Source organism: Nelumbo nucifera, chromosome 4 (assembly GCF_055504915.1).
Source record: "Nelumbo nucifera cultivar China Antique chromosome 4, China Antique-T2T, whole genome shotgun sequence".
Classification (NCBI taxonomy): domain Eukaryota; kingdom Viridiplantae; phylum Streptophyta; class Magnoliopsida; order Proteales; family Nelumbonaceae; genus Nelumbo; species Nelumbo nucifera.
In genome coordinates, this window is record NC_142652.1 from 97,024,667 (window position 1) to 97,047,657 (window position 22,991).

At 37.1% G+C, this 22,991-nt stretch overlaps 1 protein-coding gene across 1 annotated transcript in view; it reads left to right on the forward strand.

Annotated features, from left to right (window-relative positions):
* LOC104610843 (26S proteasome regulatory subunit 6A homolog) overlaps window positions 1-22,991 on the forward strand; it is a 40,007-nt gene that overhangs the window by 16,228 nt on the left and 788 nt on the right. The window contains exons 5-9 of the mRNA XM_010277659.3: window positions 531-722; window positions 5,419-5,537; window positions 11,985-12,072; window positions 22,215-22,334; window positions 22,429-22,569. Coding sequence (XP_010275961.1) covers window positions 531-722; window positions 5,419-5,537; window positions 11,985-12,072; window positions 22,215-22,334; window positions 22,429-22,569 — 660 coding nt within the window. The remainder of the gene's footprint in view (window positions 1-530; window positions 723-5,418; window positions 5,538-11,984; window positions 12,073-22,214; window positions 22,335-22,428; window positions 22,570-22,991) is intronic.

Here is a 22,991-nt window from a genome sequence, read left to right on the forward strand (position 1 = left end):
TTTTTTGCACATGCATTAAATATCATTTGTCACTTTGTTGCCGTTCCATAAATTTTGGAAGTGATGTCCTGAATGTCTATTTACCTGAATACCTGGAACGTTGATATGTCAAGTTAATACTGCTGCTGGGCAAAGTATGATGTAACTTATGGCTCTATTAGTTTAATTGCCTTCTTGGATGTGTTAACACCCATTGGACTCGCTAGAAAAGGGAAAAACTGCCTAAAAGGAAACCTGCTTAGTATATTCTAAGTTTTGGATGTGAATGTAAAAGCTTAATACCAACTGGTGGAAATTAAACTGCAGCCAGCTTCAAAAGTAGCTGCTACTCCAGGCATGGAGAAAAGTAAAAAAATGAAAAAAAAAATAAATTTCCACAATTTTCTTTTATTTCAAAAAAACATTAAACCTGCATCTCCTGGTAGTCATAGAAATATAGATACTAATACTGAACATCTTATCAATTTTCATTTCTTTGTTAATAACCTAATATTCTTTATTTGATGAGGGATCTTTATTTATTTTGGCAGATACAAGAACTTATTGAGGCCATTGTTTTGCCCATGACCCACAGAGAGAGGTTTGAGAAATTAGGAATTCGTCCACCAAAGGGAGTGCTCTTGTATGGACCACCTGGTACTGGGAAAACCTTAATGGCTCGTGCATGTGCAGCACAAACAAATGCTACATTTTTAAAGCTAGCTGGTCCACAGTTGGTTCAGGTTATTATTATTATTATTATTGTTGTTGTTGTTGTTGTTGTTTGAGTGTTGGTTCTGGTGATTATTTTATAGTGCAAGGAAATCTGGAATGTAGCTTATACTCCCTGTATTCTTTTAATGGTCATCAGTTTGAAGCTTTGTCTCTTGCATAGTTGTCAAGGCGTCACCTAGGCGACTAGGTGCCCTTGGCTGGGCACCTTTGCCCAACTTGACTTTTAGCAACTAGGCGCCTGCCTAGGTGACCAAAATGACAAGGCGGGTTCCTATATAATATCATTTATATTGCTGTATCTTATTAATATTTGTGCTAATATTAGAAAAAATAGAAAAAAAAACATTCAAGGACCAAACTAATCTGAAATAACCTTCCATTAACATGTGATATTTTTTTGTCTTTTTTTGCTAAATAGTCTAAGAATAAAACGCAATCAACATTGTAAGCAAAAATATAAAAAATATGCCACAATTTGTGTAAAACAAATTTGGGTAATGGCATATTTATTCACATTGATATGGAAAAAATTCAATAAAATCATCAAACAGTTTGTATCTTTGCTATGAAACTAAGAAAAATGATTACAACTGTCGTTTTGCCGGTGGTGGGATGTGTCCTAATCATCCCAAACTCAGATCTGTGCAAGAATGGTGCAGATTTGGTTTCAGACTAAAAAAATTGCAAAAACTACAAGAAACAACAGAGGAATGGTGAAATAGCAGGGGAAAACATTGAGAATCACCATACCTGAGAGCCAAATCGCAAGAAGAATTTCCGGTCGCTGCTCTGGTATAGCTCCCTGCTGTGGTGCTGCCGCTGCAACCTCTATGTGCAAATGGAGAAGATGATAGGGTTTTCTCCATTTGTAGGGGCAGTGTTGGCATTTTGAAAGTTTTTTAGGGACACTTGTCCCAGAAAAAATAAATAAGCACTTATTTTTTAAGTACTTAAAATAAGCAGCCCTGGGCTAGCTATTTTTTTGAGCACTTATTTTCAAATTAAGTACTTATTCTTGCAATTTGGGGTTGGTTTTAGCCCTGGGACACTCAGAGTAGACATTAGTCCCCAAACCTGGGACTCAAGTCGTGTGAATTGTTAAGTAAGCTTGTGGTAGGGGTTAGTTTTAGCCCGATAGGAGATGATAAGGCTGATCTATCTAGTCCCCTTCAATGGCTACTAGAAGAGGGGGAAGAAGGAACAAACTACGAAGTAAGAATGGAAGAGCGATGCTGTGGGTTCTGCATAAACCTACAAAGACGAAATGTCCCAATCCAAGGTACTCGAGATGTAGGGGTGATCGATCGTTTGTTGGAGGCAAGTGATTTGGGGTGGATTAATCTTGAATAAAATGAACAGGAGAGCAGCTTAGACAATGAGTCCAACATAGATAGTGTGGATGCAATGGTGTGTATAGTGGTGGACCAAGAGGAGGATCATAACTTGACAAATCTATTTGGTGAGAATAACCAGGAGGTACTTAATGAAGATTTGGTCCAGGAAGTGGAGAACTACATACAATTTGAAGGAGCAAGGGACAGCAATGATTTGATTCAAGTGACAAAGGGGGTCTCAGGCAAGCAGAGGGGGGGGGGGGGGGGAGGGGGGAAGCTCAACCAAATCACAACCTAATACAGGGTGTATGGGCAATGGTGGAGAAGTAATTCTAGGATAGATGTACGATAAATCCGGTAGTGGAAACAAGGCTCGATTTGGAGCTCTTTCATAATGCTTTTGTGGAAGGCACTCATGTAACTTAGGTTGATCATAAAGGAACACTATTAACTCTCCGGAATAGGAACAGGAACCCAGGTTGGAGACTCCTTGCCTAAGTGACATTCATTTGGGTCACCTAGTTAATTCCATGTGGTTCTGGGGACTAATGTCTACTCAGAATGTCATGCAGATAATTTGGAGTTGAAGTCATCCTCTTGAAGAGCCCAAAAATGTTGAGATAAATGATGAGGGAAAGGTAGGAGAGGAAGGGAGAAGGGAAATAATAATGTAATAGATGGACTTGGGTGCAGGCTGAAGACAATGAGCTGGATCATAAGGCAGAATCTGGGGGGGGGGTGAAGCAGTAGAGGGGATGGGGAAGGGAGAGATACTGAAGTTGGGTGGTGAGGTGATGGAAGAAAGAGAGGGAGCGTGTTTGTGTCGATGAGGAAGAAGGGGAAAGAGCAAATGGGGGACAGAAAGTAGATAGCAAAGGGGAGTAGCTAGTGGGGGAGTTAGTCAACAAAATGAGACTATTGATAAACTCTCCAAAGTAAATTAAGTCCTATGTTAGAAAAGCAAAGGAACAAATGGGTGACAGAAAGTAGATAGCAAAGAGGGGAAGCCATTGGGGGAGTTGGTCAACAAAATGAGACTATTGATAAACTCTCCAAAGTAAATCAAGTCCTATGTTGGAAAAAGGAAACGAGGGAGGAAAAAGCAGGAAAAGGAAAATGAGTGAAGTGGAGATGTTGATGAATGATGTCAAGGGTGATAAAGATTTAAGTGCTAGAAGCGGTAGAAGAAAAGGAAACAATTAAGGAGGAGAGAGATGTAGTGCGGGACTAAATTTAAGGCCGGTGACATGAAGAAAGTTAGTGGGAATGTGAGAGGCTTGGGTGCTGCCACTAGGAGTAGAGCAATCAAAGAAGTTCTTAGAAGAAAAAGACCTGATAGGCTGATACTTTGTTGATCTAGGAATCCAAAGTGTAGGGGATTGATAGAAGATGGGTTAGGGATTTGTGGGGGGAAAGAGGAATTAAATGGATACTGGCACCATCATGGTCATTTTAATGTTGCTAGATTCTCCAACTGACCAATAGTTTGAGGCAAATGTTAGCTGCCAGTATGAAGAGATTTAATAGCTTTATTGAGTTTCATGAGCTTAGAGAAATACCATGGGGCAAACAAAATATACTTAGCCCAATTTTTATGAGAACCCAATATGTTCTAAGTTGGATAGGTTCTTTGTGACTCTAGATTTGAAAAGGCAAACAAGCTGTGTAGCATCATTTGCTTACATCATTGCATCTCTCTGTATCTGTAAGTTTAGGTATGCTTTTGAACACTTCTTTTTAATGAATAGTTTGACTTTTTGAAGCAGAGAATTCCAACACTCACCATAAGCTTCAGGCACAAGTATTAACTAGCAAATAAAGAAGGGAAAATAGAAGAGGAAGCAAGAGTTAATTCTACTAAAGCTGCTGGCTATGGCAGAACTAGAAAACAAAAGGAATTCTTTGCTCATTTCAATGGAATAGATTGCCTTTTACAAGATCTGTTGACACACTTTTATAGACCCGAAGTACCACTCCCAACTCCTATTTGGATTCTAACTTCCAAGTCCTTCTAGTTCCTTTTCAAACTTCAAACAAAAATTAGAAACTTCCTTTTCAAACTAGGACACACTATAGCTCCCTAATTCGTAATTCTACTAAACATAAGAAACCCAAAATTACTAAAAATAGTACGTCATCCTTTACTGTAAATAGTAATGACCAAAATTACCATAAATGCTAGTCAACTTGTTGACTAGGACTTTGACCATGACTTGCAGAACAAAAAATCCAGCCCACTTAAAGTCTTAGGTTGGGGCACTTTTACATGTTGGATTGAGCTGAAGTTTTACAATATTGGGCACCAAATTTCAGCCAAATCAAAGAACATTTGACTGGTCAAACTGTCACTTTTTTTTCCAGTTGGTGATGCATTTCACAAGTCTACTATTTGACCTTTTTTCTTGAATTTCTTTTGTTGAGACTTGTTTAAAATCTTCTTATAAGCACTTGCTTCACTTTTATCAAAGAATTAATATATACAAAATTTACAAATATCATTGCAATTTAAAAAGCATGATAGCTTAGGTTTGCACAGCTACCTATAACCCACCATCGCCTACTCTTTTACCTCTAAATCTCATTACAAATACGAAGATACATTTGATCACTGTTTACACCTTGTCTTGCCAAAGCATCAAGCATGCTGTTAGCTGATCTGTGAACCCAAACACTTGCTAACAATCTTCCCCTCTTCATCTCTTGTATTTCTTTCATCAAACACTTGTTAAGAATCTTCCCCTCCTCATCAAAGCATATCATTCTATTCATTCAACATATAAATCACATTCAGTTCCCTCTCCAATTTCCATAATCAGATTGTTAAGGTCTAGAGATATTGCAATTTTTAGTCCTTGAAGTACAGCTGTCAGTTTGGCTGTGGTGGAGTCTCTATGGCCACAATTTCCTGAATATAATGCCAAAACCCAAAATAAAGCCATCACAATCCCTATACTGTTACGATCGAAATCCCATTTCATTTTATGAAGTGCAGGTGGTCTCCATTGATGAGAAGAGGATTTTTCTTGGCAGAGCAGAGTTGTTAATTCAAAACCACTCTCTACCCCACTCCTTGATTGAGAAATTATCAAACAAACTAGTGTTTTGATCTAATGAATTACCTTAATGTTTATGCTGTTAAATAAAATGCTTATAAACCTGTGCTTCTTTAATGGCCTCATTTCTTTCTTTCCTAACAACCCATGAGATGACTGCCCTTGTGTACCTCCATAGAACTCTTTCAGGAGGGGTTTGAAAGGTCTGCTAAACCTTGAACAAATTGCCACTATGGTAAATGGTATAATACATGTAAATCGTGTTTCATCATTGTTCAAAGCAATTCCTGTTTGATTTGTGACGTGGAATTTTTCAGATGTTCATTGGAGATGGAGCAAAACTTGTTCGTGATGCTTTTCAACTTGCAAAGGAGAAATCTCCCTGCATAATATTTATAGATGAGATTGATGCAATTGGAACAAAGCGGTTTGATAGGTATTCCTTTATCTTTTATGATGCCCCAAGTCATGCAATTACCATTTGGAGCATTGGTTTCTTAAATTAATTGGTAAAATAATTATATGGTATTGTGTGTGCACTTGATCTCTGTAAAATGGACACAGTTTTCTGACTTGAATGTTTTACCTATTGTTTCTACCCCTTCACAGTGGAAACATTGTTTTCCACTGTTTCGTATCTGTTTTAATGTAAATGGCAGGGAAAGTATAGTTCTCATTGTAAAACTAGTAAAATATGGCTCAAGTATTTCACACCGAAAGATTTTTCACTTTTTTTATGTTAAAAGACCCAACAGCTGCTTGTCTCCTCATTGGTGTGTTCTCTGTAAGTCTGATGGTGAGTCTGGATATCATTTACTAATATCTTGTCGGTTTGTTAAAACTATTTGGGTATGGTTTATTTCTCTGTTTGGATGCAGGTGGACTCCCCCTTTGAATGTTTCAAGCTTGTTTTCTTCCATGCCTAATTGGCCAACTAAAAGGGCTAAAATCATGTGGAGGTGTGGTAGAGCTGCAGTCTGTTGGATAGTGTGGGAGGAGAGGAACTCAAGGATCTTCTCAAATAAAGAGAGAAGTGCGGAAGAAATCATGGAGATCATCCACATTAGGATGGTACAATGGTTGAGAACATTGGAACTGTTCAAAGTGTTCTCAGTTGATGAGCTGTTAAGGAATTGGAAGGAGATTGCAGATTCAGGTTTATGTAGAAAGATATTAAAAGTGTGCTGGACGACTCCACCCCTTGGGTTCACTAAACTGAACTTTGATGGCAGCAACATAGGCAGCCCAGGGCCTTTTGGAATTGGGGGTGTGATAAGGGATGAAATAGGGAACTCGTTAGCCTTGTACTCTGGGCCGATTGGGGTGGGTGACTCTTTGAGGGCTGAGATTTTAGGAGCTATTGAAGGGATACAAAAGGTCAAGGAAATGAATATAAAAAAGGTGGTTATAGAAGGTGATTCTGAAACAGTGGTGAAATGGCTAAAAGAGGACAGTGCTATGATGTGGAAATACAGCAATGAAAAGAGGAAGTATAAGTGGTTAACCAGGGACATGGAAATTCAATGTACATGGATAAAGAGAAGTGCAAATGCATTGGCTGATGGTCTAGCTAGGAAAGGGGTAAATAGAGATACATTATTTTGGGCTATTTTGTAATCACTGCATGGTCAGAAAGTTTCTTGGGTAGCTGGAGTTGAGACTTTTTTAGCTCCATCCCTTTGTAAACCTGATTTTTATTATTAATAAAATTTCACTGTTACTGATAAAAAAAAATGGAGCCATGGGGAAAAATCAATAGTCACAAGGTTTCTTAAGTTTAAATGTTCCCCAACTCTGAGTTCTAATCTTATTAGAAGTTCTGTAAGGTGGCAAGACTCCTAACTACATTAATAACAAGAGAGCTCCAAACCCAAACCCATAGACAATTCAACCCAAATAACCATTTGCACATGACAACTTAAGTGTTCATGCGACCATTCTTACTAGTTAATGGGCTAGGCCCATAACTTAAGTGGTTCTTTAATTACATTAGTTGCAAGTCAATTAGGCTTGGATATTGTATTATGTGAGATCCACAATGTTGTCATATTAGTCCATAAAGGTTTGGCCCATGCATAGAAACACATTCTTACTAGTTAATGGGCTAGGCCCATAACTTAAGTGATCTTTAATTACATTAGTTGCAAGTCAATTAGGCCTGGATATTGTATTATGTGAGACCCACAATGTTGTCATATTAGTCCATAAAGGTTTGGCCCATGCATAGAAACACATTGGCAGACTTCACTAGGTAAACCTAGTGAACCCTAAGCCAATCGAATTGGGTTTAGTTTAGTATGGGCCCAACACTTAAAGTGTAATTGTGTAAGCGATCTTTGATTTCAGCCACCTTATGATGCCCAAAGATAATGGATTAATATAAAATATATGTCCATCAGGTTTCAACACTAAATGATCTTTTGCTCTAAATCTCCCAACCTAGAATATTCAAACACTATTCATAAAAAAAATCCAAACACTGTTCATAGGGAAGTACCTTTCCTTGATTGCTTATTGCAGTGTCACATCCTCTGCTTAGATGGGTCTTGCGATTAAAACCTTTTGCAAACATTTTCATAAAATAATTTATTATAAATATAAATACACTTTGAAAAATTGATTTCAAAAACATGTTGAAATCCATTGTCAATAATTTTAGGTTTCCATTAGAGAGAGTGTCAATCCGATATTCTCTGTCTAATAAAGTGGTTGATTCTATCACATTGATCACCCACTTAGGTGATATTCCAAACTGCTCCAATATACCTAGGTATTTGACCATTAAAGCATCTCATTGGTTGGCATATCAAAAGCAGCCAGTCCAAAACCTAGTGCAATGTCATTCTGCAGTCTAGTGTTAAGTGCAACTTTTAGTAATAACTGGAAATTGGTTCATGTTCAATGTTTCACATAAATACCCACTGACTGTATCTTGGGTCTAACCCTAGCAACTGAGGCAAGTTGCTCCACTAATTTGGTAGTACATCAGTATTAGCCTTGTCAGGATAAACTCCTCAAGTCTATCCAATGGCTAAGAACTTTCTAAACTAACACAAGTCTCATTCTCATAAATGTCCAGTTTAATGGGTAATAGACAGAAAACATACCAAACACAAATATGAAATAATTATGATATGATTTTATTAATGATAAAAGTCAGAATACATCAGTTTGCTTGGAGCTAAGGGCATACACCGTCTAACACTTGCATGTTTGGTAGGTGAACACTTTTGGCAGTTGGGACTCGACGTTATCTATTGTGAAGTTTGCCAATAACAATTTAGTCAATTGATCAGCTGACAAAAGACCTTTTGAGCTTGTCTATGGTTTTACATTTTGTACACTTGTTGACCTTGTTCTCTTACCTCTCGATGCTTGTACTTTTACTTCTGTTGATTTTTTTGCTCTACATATTCATGGTTTGCATATTAGTATAAGACAAGAAATTGTTTTAAGTAATGAGAGCTCTACAAATGTCATTTCAAAATCAAGAATTCAATGAGATCGATTATGCTATGGTTTGTGTGTGTCCTAAGTATTACCCAAATCACTATTTCAAAAAGTTATATGCCCGAGCCAATTGCCCATTTCACATCACCCAAAAGACATGATCTAATACACATGAACTTGACTTAACTATGGATATGGGGATTACTCCAACTTTCAATGTAGAGAATTTGTTTCCTTATTGAGGCACCTTCAAGCCTCCTACTTTACCTACAAGTGTGGCCATAGTTGGTACTACATCTTTAGTACTAGTATCATTTTTGCCCCCAGTTTAGACTTCGCATGCCCCAAACCGATTGAGAGTGTTCCCTAAGATGAGATTGTCACCTCCCAACTAGGTGGTTATCAATGCTACCTTATAAAATGGAAAGGTTGTCCTGACACTGTTACTACGGGGCAAGGAAGGAATGCTGGGAAGGGGCGACAACAAGAATCCGAAAGCCATTTGTTGTGTTGAGGACTTGGAAGAGGTTTTGGACAAGTACAGGGAAACTGGTTTGTCAGTAGAGTGAGAATTTCCAAAATCTTGTAAGTCTTAGTTGGTAGAATAGGAGTCGATTTAGGTCGGAGAAGAAGCATTGATGAGGAAGATGTTTTTTTTTTGGATCAGCAACACAAAAAATTTCATTAATTATGAGAGAAACATGATTACAACAAGAAGTAGTGAAAAGAACCAGCTATAGAAGCTGTCCCAAATCAGTACTACATTTGAGCCCAAAACATATGTGTTCTATGTACCCCTTGCTTGGCTAAGCTATCTGCCTTGCTATTAGCAGTCCTCATCCATTTCACTCGGATGGGTGAGGAGATGTTGAACATCTAGAAGGGGTGGAGAAAGCAGAGAATCTAACAAGTTTCATTTTGTCCACGTATCAAAGATTAAAAAGATGTAGATTCCAAGAAGAAAGGAAGGGGTAGAGTTTTCAAGCTGCAACAAAGGAGAAAACGTCGACTCCGACAAAGGAAGATCTATGGTTAGGCCAGGGCCAGGAAATAAGGAGGGAGGTTGGGTTGGTGTGAGTTGTTCTGCTTTATCTCAACAACTTAGAAAGGAGGAGGTGGATAAAATGGAGATCAGGAGCTTGGTTGATAGGGATGTTAGAATTGGCAAGAGCTTAGGGTTATTTTTTTTGGTGAGGTGAAGAGTTTGCTAGAAGAGCTTTCGGAGTATTTGAAAAGAGCAAAAGGGAAGAGGGAATGAAGAAGTTGTTAGGGGAAGGAGGAAAGGTTTGGAATGAGGACAACGATGGGTATGACGAGTCATTTGAAGCTGAAGACTAGTTCTTTTACTAGTGGGGAGGAGGGTTTGTTGTCATTTCTTTGCCCGTCTTTGCTGTCCTCCTGTAGTTGGTTTGGGTGTTATCTTTTTTTTTTATTTTTTTTGATAATTATGGTTTGGGTTTGGGCTTGGGTGTTATCTTAGCACCCATGTTTGGTTGTAACAAGTTTTTGCACTTATGTTAGGCATAGATGACATTAATCCAGGATTTATTTTGTTCAATGTAGAATTTGGGTTTATTTGTAATTTTTATATTTTATAGGGGCTTGATTGTAATTAACTGTTTTGAGGTTCATTATAAATCTAACATTATGTTAGGGTTGTATGTTATGCTTAATTTGAAATATATTGAACTTTCTTCTTCCTCCTTTCCCTTGTTTTCCTAATTTTTTCTTCTAATAGGTGCTGAGGCTGCATCACTTGATTGTAATTTTCTTTCTTTTTCCAAACTGTATAACAATCATTTGATAAAGCAGGCTAGCAATCGGAGGAATCTTATCTTTGATTTTAGTAGATATAACCATGTATAATGAGAGTAGTCATCCATAAATGTAATAAAACATTGCAAGTAGGGGTGATCATGAGCAGGTCTGGTATTTACGTTATATAATATATAATGCATGTTTAAGAATTATTCCATACTTCATAAAATATCAAATATTGTATATATAATATCTATACTCCTATTTGTGAATTTGGTCTCACTCTGATTGTGAGGGCAGAAAATGTAATTTGAACTACTACTAGATTAGATCTATATCCAATACGCTTAACAATATAAAAAACCATAGTTTTTAAAACAACCCCAAAGCGAAACCATTCTTTTGTCCAAGTGGTAGTTTAGCAATCCAACCATCCGGTCAAATAGGTCAACCCATGATGTCACTATTAAATAACAAAATATAAAATTTTTTATAAAAAGGTAAAAATTTGCGGAGAACACAAAATAAATACAAAAAAATGTGTTAACCCTTGATGCCATAATTAGATAATAAAAATAAAAAGATAAAAGCACAAAAATGTTACAACAAACAAATTTTGTAGAAAACATTTAGCACATCTCTAATATTTTTAAATTCATCGTGTTAAAAAAAATAAGTGTGATAAATACGAAATATCTTTATAGACATAAAAACATAAAAAGTTGTAGAAAAATTGACACATTGCTATCATCATCATCATGTTCTGCTAAAATTGCCATGTGCATATTTGCTAGTACATAAAATAGCACTATATATATATATATTATTGTTCACAAAAGTTGGACACCACCGGACAAAGGCTTCTTATAACTTTGATGGGAGTAGTAGGGGAGCCTGGGAACCTCAAGAGTTGGGGGACTGTTTAGAGATGAAGGAACTAATATTGCTATTTTGTTCTTGGGCCTGATTGGAGTAGATGACTCACCAAGGGCTGAAGTCCTGGTAGTAATGGAAGGTGTACAAAGGTCAAAGGAGATGAATTTGGGGAAGCTGATTATTGTAAGAGAGTTAAAACTGGTGGTGGTTGGATGTGCAAGAGAGGCTGCTTTATGGTCTACAGTAATGAGGCTAAAAACTTTTAAGTGCTTGACTAGGGACATGGAGGTGAAGATTCAAAGGGTTCCAGGGGAAGTTAACAGCTTGGCGGATGCTCTAGCTAAGCTAGGGGTTGGAGAAAGAACAAATATTTTGGGCGCAGTTGTAAAATCAAATGTTTGGAGTGTTTTTATAAATTCAAAAGGAAACAAAAAGGGGTAGAGATAGGACTCCTTATCTGAGCAATGAGTACTTGTATATATTTGGACTTCATCTCTCTTTATTACTAAAATTTGATTGTTATTGATCAAAATAATTACATACATATTTATATACATCTCATTATCAAATAACACTATATATTGGACTGAGCCTAAAGTCTTGGGCCCAAGCCTAGCCCAGATATTTGGATGTGACTTCTTTTTATATGGGGTACTGTTGTGTGCTTATATTTTTGCTTGTTGAAGTCAAGTTGAATAATGTGAACTGCAGCTTAGATATGTTATAAGCTAGCATTAACTATTAGCTCTTTTCAAAAGACATGTTGCTAATGTGGGCATTCCACTTGTCTTTGCTGCAGTGAAGTAAGTGGAGATAGAGAAGTGCAACGAACAATGTTGGAGCTACTAAACCAACTAGATGGTTTTAGCAGCGATGAGCGGATAAAAGTATGTACTTCCTAACCTTTGTGGTGTTTGACATTCTTATATTGGTTGAAGTCATTTGTTATAGCTTCTCGGTCAGGTTTATATTTAACAATTCTTTTTGCTATTGCCAACACAAGTTTCGTGTGTAAATTTGTGGCACAATTCTTTTTTTTCCCCTTCTTCCTCGGTGAAGAATGCACTCCGATTCACTTGTTGAGTACACAATGCAAAAAGCTTGATCACTTTCAATTGTAGAAGAAACAAGTAGTGATTGGTTGTGTATGAACAAAGCTTTTTGTTCACAATCAATTGTTGATTTGAACGTGAACCACGACGCTAATCTTTAATTGTAGAAGGTCCCTTGGTTGTAATGATTTGATGAAAGCCTTCTTGGTAGCAACAGTTTGATGACTTGGATTCTTGAGTTGGAAGCTACAACAATTTAGCCGTAAGAATCTTGGTGGCATGGACATAAGTTGCAACAATTTGGAATGGGAATTACTGATTGGATGAAGTCTTCTTCTTCTTTTCTATAAGAAAAAAGGTGTTACAGTGAGGAGCTGAAGGAGGACCTTTCCTCTTGTTCTCTCCTCTATTTATAGAGGTTCATTGTTAGATGAGCCTGCTAAAAAGATTTGAATTCAAATGCAAGGAGCCATGCTCGACCAACCATGTGAGATTGACATGGGGTCCACCAAATTGGCAGCTTGATGATAATTTTTTTTTATTTTTTTATCTCATATGAGATTTAATTGGGTCAAAAGAATGGTTTTGCTGATGTCTTGGCAAAACAAGGGGTGGGAAGAAATCAGTTATTTTGGGCTCAGTTGTAACTTCATTAAATTTGGGGAGAGTTAAGAGATTTTGTCTCCCTCTTTGTATTCTATTTTTTGGTTTAATGAAATTTTAAGTTTATTGATCAAAGAAAAGTTTTTTTTTTATCCCATTTTTTTTTCTAAGGAAAGTGGGTCTCTTATTAAAGTCTGGTCCAATTCCTAATAGTTGTTGTTGGGACCAAATGGTACTTGGCAAGGGATTGGGGCCACACATAAAAGGTAATTCATCCAACTGTAATTTTCCTTCTTTAGACAACAATTTGGGTGCTGTTACAACCATTTAAATCGGCCCCACTTAGCTAATTTGAGAGAATCTCTCTATTTGGTTTGAGTGAATTGCTCTAATTTATCATGATTTGAGGGAATCTCTCTAATCAGTTTTGCAATTTTCTGTCCTTTTGCTAGATGATATAGTGCAATGGCCAGTTGGGCTTTATCACCTATTTTGTTATTTTTCCAAGATCCTCTTTCCAATTGTATCTCTTAAGATTTCTCTTGATATTCTCTTACGAGTGTCACATTTGGTTTGAGGCAAGCCACATGGTAGGAGAGAAAACTCATTCTCATGGAGTTAACATCCCTTTCCTCCTCAATGTAGTTTCACCTTGGATCTCATCCAATATGTTTCTTGATAAATACCCTTTTTGCTAGTGGGCCCAATGTCCATTTTTATAAACAACCTCTTTAAGCCTTACCCAATACACTATATGGCCCAATACATTAGTTAAACCATTGCCATTCAACAACCAATCTTCACATCGGATCCACCCAAGACATTTCCTTGGCCCCTCTTCCTTTCTCTTTTTCCTTTTTTTCATACCAATAAATGCTCTCCAAGTCGGTGGCTGTTATTGCAATTAGCAATGCCATCACCGACTTAAAGGGGAATTTAACTTTCCTATTTTTTTTTTCTTTCCTTCCTTCACGATTGGTATTTTGTGAGTATAAGGTGACTATATATGTCCATTGAGTGGTGGAGATTGTCTTGCCTTGCTTAGAGCACTATGCCCAATTTTAAATTCTTGGCTTTTGGTTTCTTTTTTTCCACTAGATGTCCTTGTTGCTAGTTGTGCATTTTGGAGGATACTAGCTCTTGTGCAACCATGTACTTTAAAGGTCCAGTGATGTAGGACCAGCTCAGTTCTAATCCTTGGAGAATGTTGAGTGGTTTCCTTGATCAGATGTTTATGGCTGTTGATGGCTGTAATGGCTTCTTGAAGGAATAAGAGAGAAAATAGGGAGAGAAAGAAGAGAGAAAATACTTGGAATCACTCATAGGGTGCCTAGAATCACTCTAGGGCATGTGAATCTAGTGATTCAAAAGGTGCGCCTAGGTGCACAAGTGAGGCACATTTTAGGGATGCGCCTTTTTAAAATTTTGCACTTTTTGCTTTTTTTTTTGAGCCTAACGGCTGGGCACCGAAGCTCCAAGAACCCCCCCCCCCCCCCCCCTATTTGCTAATGTTCATTCTTTCATTCCAATAAAATATCTTCTTAAAAGGCGATTCAAATTATAAAATCATTATTTTTTATGTGAGAAATAAGAATTTAAGACCCTAATGTGGACTTGCTCGGGCTTGCATTGAAAGGCGTGGTACAAAGGCGACTCATAGAATCAAGAATGCAATATGTTTTACATCACATTAGCTACTTGAAGTAATGCAATTGAGGAAAAAAAGAGATTGCGGGTTTTACATTCTTGAAAATGCTTTATATGTTTGCTTTTATTTTTAAATTTTCATTTGAATATGCTTTACATGTTATGTTTATGTATTTTAATTTTAGATAATAGGTTTTTTAAAACATTTATTTTAAAATTTAAGTTTATATTTTTTATTAACATTATGTTTAATATTTTTGAATTTTTGCATTTTTAAAAATTTTGCCATTTTTTTGAATTTTCTGACCTTTTTTTATTTTAGCATTTTTTTTTGTAATTTTGTGCCTTGCTTCAAAAAGGCGTGCGCCTCGCCTTGTGCCTTGCACCTTAGGCGCAAATTGGCCCTTGTGCATTTTTTGTGCCTTGCGCTTTTAAAACACTGTGAATCACTCACCATAGCTAGCATAAGCTGAAGAAAACTCAATAAACTTCATTGCCTTTTGTGTAAAATGTCCATACATATTTATAAACTCTAAACTCATAATAATCCTAGGAATCAAACTGTTAGACTCATAGTAGTCTTAGAAGTCAAATTGTTAGACTCAATAATCCTAGTTGGACTAAAACTAAGCTGTCATATCCTATTCCAATTCAAAGAAAACTCAATAACTCTAATCCTACTTATGCAATGACTTTGAGATTTTAAACATAAGCAAACTATAATTAGGCAATCAAGCCCTATTATTGGACCCTACAGAAAAATTATAAAATGGCAAAAATACCCTTGGTGTTCAATTCAGTCCAAATCCCAAGTACCATCACTATGCCATATCAGTACCTGTTGTAAGGCCTTCTTCTTTCTAGAATGTCTTCAAGGGTGCTGATTGATTCCTACTATCCAGTTATTGTATTATTTATTTATTTTTCTTCTTTTGTTTGCTGGACAATAATGACACAAGCACTTGACTTCTCACGAGGACAGGCTCTTGTTTGCAACAAGGCCATAAAGTTCAAGGCAAGGTTGATGTTGAACTCCCCTTCATGCATCTAGTGAACGGAGAAAGGTTTATTATTTATTTATTTCTTCAGACTTTGTCTAATAACGCCACATTGGTTTTCTGGTCCGAAGACATGATGATGATGTCACAAATGCTGTTCTGCCAATGACATACCTTAGGCTTTGTAATTGATGGACGAAAACATGTTCGCCCCTTAAGAATTTTTGCTTCATTTTTTTTTCTTTCTTTTTCGTTTTTTGTGAAGGACATATAGAACTGTGGCTATCATATATTCAACGAGGGCAGGTCCTTGCTTGCATTGGGGCCGTAAAGCCTGAACCTGTGGTTGTTGGTGTGTTTAGAGACCTTCTAGTTGTGGTCTTCAGTGGGAACAGGTCATGCACATGGGCATTACCCAACTAGGAAAACCACCAAAGCAACTCATTAATTCAACTATTATTATCTTCAACTTCATGAGGCCTTCTCCTTGACTAATGGGACCAATTTCCCATAGGTGAAGTCAAGTCTGCCAATTAATTTATGTAGCTAACACTGTTAGGCTCAAAGGAGCACCCTCCTTTTTGGAACCATGGATTTGTAAGAGGTGAGGGAGACTGGATGAGCAATGCTTTGGAACCATGAACATGTTCACACTAAAACATGTAAAAGTCATATTTTCCAAGAAAGAGTCATACATTCCACGAGGGCAGGTCCTTGCTTGCATTGGGACTGTAATGCCCAAGAGCATGGCATGTTAGGCCTCTTTGTAACCAGGGAAGTTCTCTACAGTGGAACGAAACTGGATGACCAATGCTAGATTTGGCATGCTATTGCCTTTTTCTCTCTTTTTTTTCTTTTTTGTTTAATTTATTTTTAGTGGGTTGTAATGATTTACTTGTATATATTGACTTGTTTAGGAGTCCTCCAATGATAATTACTACATATATGGAGAGAGGATGACCCATAGCATGGGTTGAAGAACACCCAAATTTGAAATGTGAGCAATCTCGTTTTTGCTTTTTAAAAGGGAACTGTGCTTTGATTGTTTTTGACCCTATGATAGGTCCCAAGTGTGGCTCGAAGATTTGAGTGATCCTGTTGTTGATGTGGAGTGCATTCTAGACAATTCAAGATGGTGCCTATTTTCCATTGTATTAGTGCTCATCATAATTCTGTGCATTCATTATGCTGACTCCAACTATTGCACAAAAAATCGCTAACAACCTCACTCGTGTTTTGGCTTGTGTCCTTGTGGTGAGACTTGTCGGATGAGCGGTTTTGGGGATTAGGGCCGCATTGTACTTTGAGAGTATTGTATGGAGCTAGAGATGACTAAGATTTATTCCTTTGTTTTGAGATCTACTTATGATTATAATAGAGCTATTGAGATGTATCATGCCCTATGCGAGTCTTGGTGTAGGCACACAAACACTTTTGTCGCAAAAGCGGATGAGATTGGAATATCTTTGTGGAATCTAAATGGATCATCATACTCCCCATTTATGGTGAATTTTATGAAGTCAATCCATGTGTTGAGGGGTTGACAGGAGTTGATGAGAAAGGCAACATGTTTCTTTCAAAGAGTTGTGAGTATCTCTACAAAGCTTACGCTTAGTTGATGGAGGGAGTGATTAAGCATCGAGGCAGTGCTACCAAGGTTAGTCAAGAGTCAGGAAGGCGTAACAATGAAAAGGTAAGCCAAGATGAATTGCCTGAATTTTGGTTTATGGACTTGGAAAGGGTTCCTGAACACCCCCCCCCCCCCCTTGTTGTCAAAAGTTGAATCACCTTTTGGGTTCATGACATAGCTAGGATCGGTCAAGGCTTCCCTTACTATTGAGTGATCCAGAAGATTGTAGCCATTTGTGTAGAACGAAGAATGAGAAGACACCCTTTGAACGCTTAGACTTCGAGTGTGATCCTATATAGAAAGATAAACATTTCTGTTTGCGTATTTATCATTGTGGATATGCCATTTTCTCCTTCCTTCATGTATCAAGAATTTGGTCATGCCCACGGTATTTAAAGCAGCTTTAAAGATGGCCCAAGTCGTTCATTATAGTCTTGCCCCACCCATACGCTTCCATTTACTATGGCCTCTCATTAACCTATCTTTCTTGTTAGTGATCAGGTCAATGTGTTTTCCAGCACATTTCTTATATGCATGGGTTGGCTTGCATTTTAATAAAGTTTGTTGTAGGTTTGACTCCTAGCAATTTGTTCTTATGATTGGCCTTTGCAGTACTGGCAAGGCATATATGTGTCTAGAACACTTTGGTAAAGAAGATTGTCATAAGGTTAGGACTTGTTGGGATTTTCACCGGCAATTGGATGTCACCATACCTTCATTTGCAGATGGTAGGGAGAGGTGTGACATAAATCTCTCTCTCTCAAAGAATTGGAGTTTTGTTATTAGCATGCGTCCAAGCATCTTATCATGGAAGACAAATTCCATGGTAGAATCTAACTTGTATAGTCCACATCGGTTTGCTTGCCAATTTGGTTTCTACCAGACAACATTTGATCTCCCAACTGACATCAAGTCGAGCCTAATGAAGTTAGAGCCTATTATCATTGGAGGTCTCTCTTGAAAAAGGACATCGAGTCTAAGGTTGGAGGTCTCCCAACGTTCAACTACGACCACCTATTTAGGTTGGTGGTATATTGAGGTTTTGTTGATTCTACAACAATTCAACATCAAAGTTTGTACTAGTAATGAGACAAGCTTTTACCGTGTTGATCACTGGTGTCCAAGAGGACAATCTTGTCATGAGAAATGCTCGTGATAAAGATGACCATGTTGAATCAGAAGACGAAGTAGTCACCTAAATTCTTTAAGTGCCAATGACAAGGCAGCCATGAGGATGACTCTGTCTCCACAAGCTACTAGTTGAATAAGATTTCATCAACAACAACCCCAATAAAAGTTGCGAGGAGGAAGATGTTGGTCACTAAACCTAAGGGATCACATTATTTACCTTCAAGAGGGACACACCGCCTTTTTTTCTATAAATTATTACTTGGTTATATCTATTTGATGTATGTTTCTTCATTAACCTGCTTTGTAGGTGAAAGAGTTGCAGTTCCAGAGAAGGTGGTTCCACAGACAGTTATTGGTAGCTGCCAAGTAGAGATAGGCACATGGAGCAATGCTAAGTAGTTTAAGCTCTTGTATAAGAGTGTTGGTAGATAGTTTAGGTTCATATTTGAGAGCAATGCCATAAATTTTCATGGATAATACCTTTTCAAGTATTTCTCATTAATGGATTCAAGACATAGTCCATCAAGAGTAATGAGTAAGCACCATTGTTGTAGACTTCTTGCACCTTATGTGAGCCATCCCACTTGGGGTCAAACTTTTTCCCAGAGCGATGTGATAGAATGATCGGCCTACTCATTTTTATTAAAGGCTTGAGCCATTCGGGCTTGGTAGCACTCTAAGCATTGTAGTGCTTCTAACCTTTTCTCGTCGAGGCCATTGAGCTTTGTGAGCCTAAGCCTTGCATTCTCATTGTCTATAAGCCCTTCTTGGATTGCCATGTGTAGTGGCAAAATTTGTACTTCAAGTGGAAGCACCATCTCGACCCCATAAATCAACAAGTGGTTGCTTGTGTAGCTGTACGGTAGGAAGTATTATTGGCTCACATTGCTTCGCCCATACATTCATGCCAACATCTTTTACTTTTAGAGATTACTGTCTCCAACAATTTTGCATAAGGGTTTATTAAAGGCCTCAACCAAGTCATTTGCAGCCACATTGTACATATTGGAGCACCTTTGTTTAATACTTGTCGTTCTCGCAAAATTGTTTCATTAAATGGTTGCTAAATGGATTCCCATTGTCAGTCACAATATAACTTGGGATGCCATAGTGATAGATAATGTAATTTCTAATGAACTCCATGATTATCTCTTTCTTGACTTCTTTGAGTGCTATAGATTCAATCCACATAGTCAGTGGCAGAAAGGATGTAAAGATATCCCTTGGAGACTTTTGGAGTGGACCAATAACATCTAATTCCCAAGCATCAAAGGGCCATGAAGCAACCATTGGGTGCAGAGACTCTAGAGGTTGTTGAATGAAGTCTCCATGAAATTGACATGCTTGGCAGATATTCCCTTGAGTCATTTACCATTGTTGGCCAATAATATCCCATTCTTATATATCAGATCATGGAGTTTAGGCCTAGACTGATGAGCCCCACAGGTTCCAGCATGAGCAACATCTAATGTAATTGTTTTCTCCTCTATTTTTAGAGTTTCATTGTTAGATGAACCTAGTTAAATGATTTGAATTCAAATGCAAGGAGCCATGTTTGGGCAACCATAATTTCCTTTTATTTAATCATGGTGATTGACATGGGGCCCACCGAATTGGCAATTCAGTGACTGGTTTTTTTTTTTCTTTTTTATCCCAATATTTTTTTTCCAAGTGGTCCTCTCCTTAAAGGTGGGTTCAATTCCTAAGAGTTGTGGTTGAGACCAAATGCCACTTGGCAAGGGATTGAGATCACACAAAAGGTAATTCATCCAACCATGATTTTGCTTCTTCAATTGACAACAATTTGGGTGCTATTACAACCATTTAAATGAGTACCACTAAGCTGATTTGAGAGAATCTCTCTATTCGATTTGAGCGCATCTGTCTAATTTATTGTGATTCGAGAGGAAATCTCTCTAACCAGTTTTTCAATTTTTTGTCCTTTTGTTGGTTGGTTGGGCTTTATCACCTATTTTGCCATTTTACCAAGATACACTTTCCAATTGTATCTCTTAAGATTTATCTTGATATTCTCTTATGAGTTGCACGTTTGGATTGAGGCAAGCCACGTGCTAGGAGAGAGAGAACTCATTCTCATGGTGTTAACATCCTATGTCCTGGGTCTTCAAGGAGTTTGTGATGAGAAATTCTTGCAGACTTTGTCCAAGATTATATTGTTTATATTAGGATGGGATTACAGGAAAAAGTCAAGAAGATACTTGGTTTGAGTGAAATTCTTTCAGAACTTGTCCAAGATTATATTGTTTATATACTTGCAAATAAATGTTTGAATAAGCAGTGCTTTTGAACACAGATAAGAGGTGTTCTGGTGTCTAACATTAGAAGAGCATTTACTTGGGAGGGTAAGATGGAAGAATGCCTTTGGCCCTTCTTAGACATTCAGGGAAGTTTCGTGTTGTGTTTCTATTTGTTGACTGTAGGTATGGAGGGAGAGAATAAGGGAATTTTTTAAAATCATTTTATTCTATGGTAAATGTTTATAAATTCACCTTATTTATCTGTGATGGGGATGATTTGAGGGAAAGATGTAATTTTACCAAGACCAGATCTTCAGTGACTCTGGATAGTACTGAGGTTGATGATTTTTGGGAGTGAGGATGCCCATTGAACACTTGGTGCATCATTTGTAATTTGACTCAAGAAATGAAGTTCTTATACATATCATATTTTTGTTTATTTTATTGTTACTATTGATGTGGAGCATAGTTTTCAAGGCGCCAAGGCGAGGCTAGGTGACTGGGGGGTGCCTTGTCGCCTAGTCGCGCCTAGGTGTCGCCTAGGCAATGGATTTTTATGTTGAAAACATAGATCCTAGGGCAGTTCCCTAGGTACCATAACCATATTTCTTTAATAATTATTCATGATTTTCATAAAAAAAGTATAAATTTCATGTTGAAGTATTGAAAATCAACATATTCATGAGAAGAAAAGGAAGAAGGAAAATAAAATTCAAAAAATATAGGGACTGAACCCTTATTTTTGTTATAGGAAAAGAAGAAAATAATAATAATAATAATAATAATAATAATAATAATAATAATAATAATAATAATAATAATAATAATAATAATAATAATAATAAGAGAAGAAGAAGAACCAGCACACAACTTCAAGAGAAAAGAGTAAATCACTTATGGCAATCAATATAAGAATATAGAGAAAAGATAAATCTGTCCTTAATAGCAATAGCTACTTTTCTAGCAATCAACTAGAGAAAAGAATAAAAGAAAATTTAACTTTATTGATGTAACATAAAACAAATTCAATATGAATGATATGAATAGTGTCGTGTTTCAATATGAATAAGTGAACAATGGCCTGATCAGATTTATCAAAAAAAAAAGGGCCTGATCAGTATTGTGAACAGCATTATTATCTAACTTCTTAGTCTCCTGAAATACTACAAAACATCAATATTAACCACCTAAACTACCCCTGGCTGTTGGACTCTATTAATTGATGTTCGAATCAACCAATTGTGCTCCCCAAGATACCCTTGTATTGAAGAAACAGATGGAAAAGACAAAACTGACCCTATTTTCCTATAACTGAGGCTAATTATGACTTACCGCTGACCCGATTAACATGAAGTTGAACCAAAATTATTATTTGGTGACTAGAGATGCTGGGCATGTTGGTCTAATCTTTGACTTTGGCCAAATGTTGACAGTTCCAGTCTCCTAGAATTCTGGCAAAAATAACCTCCCTTGTTCAAAGCCTTCAATCTGATATTGATAAAAGAAAGACTTTAATCTGATTAGTTTGATATTTAGGTCTCTTCTACACTATTTTGATCGACCTGAACATGAATGTTCTGAAAACATTCTTAAAGTTGTCAGTATCTGGTCCGACTAGTTTAATCCTTTACTACAAATGTGTAAAATTTCATGATATCAATAACTTCGTGAAGCTGTTTATGATGATTAATAATTGCTAGCAATGCTCAGGTTATAGCAGCAACTAATCGAGCTGATATCCTTGATCCTGCTCTTATGCGTTCCGGTCGATTGGATCGTAAAATTGAGTTGCCTCATCCATCTGAAGAAGCGAGGGCCAGAATAATGCAGGTTGGGCTAATTATTAGCTCTTGATAATAATTACAGATCTACATACTTTCTTTTAGTTGTTATTTAGTTATTTTCCTTTTGATTGGAATTACAGATCCACTCGAGAAAAATGAATGTGCGTCCAGATGTGAACTTTGAGGAGCTTGCTCGTTCAACAGACGACTTCAATGGGGCACAACTAAAAGCAGTGTGTGTAGAGGCTGGCATGCTTGCTCTCCGCCGAGATGCAACAGAGGTTTGTTTCCTATTCCACTTTCTGTTTTCTATTTCAATTGCTTCGAGGTATAAACGGATAACTATTGGATTTCTATGTGCACCATTTTGAATTTATTCTGCCACTGAACTTTGCCTCTGATCTCTAAGGAAACAAGCCTAAAATAACAACCCACAAGCAATGTTAATATAATGTTATTTATTTTTCATATTCATAAAAAGAAAATGCTATTTATCTTTAATTGATGTATGCCATTGTTATCATCAGTTGTCTCTTAATTTCTAATCAACCTTAATCACCCGTTTGAAGTATTAGTGTTATCATTTGGGATCCATTGAGTTGGTCTACAACCTACTTCCGTTGTTGTACCTGACTGGTGGTCCGGATGTACAAAGCTCTATGCCTTGCAATGTTACCTTGATTGACAATCTAGAATTTCCTGT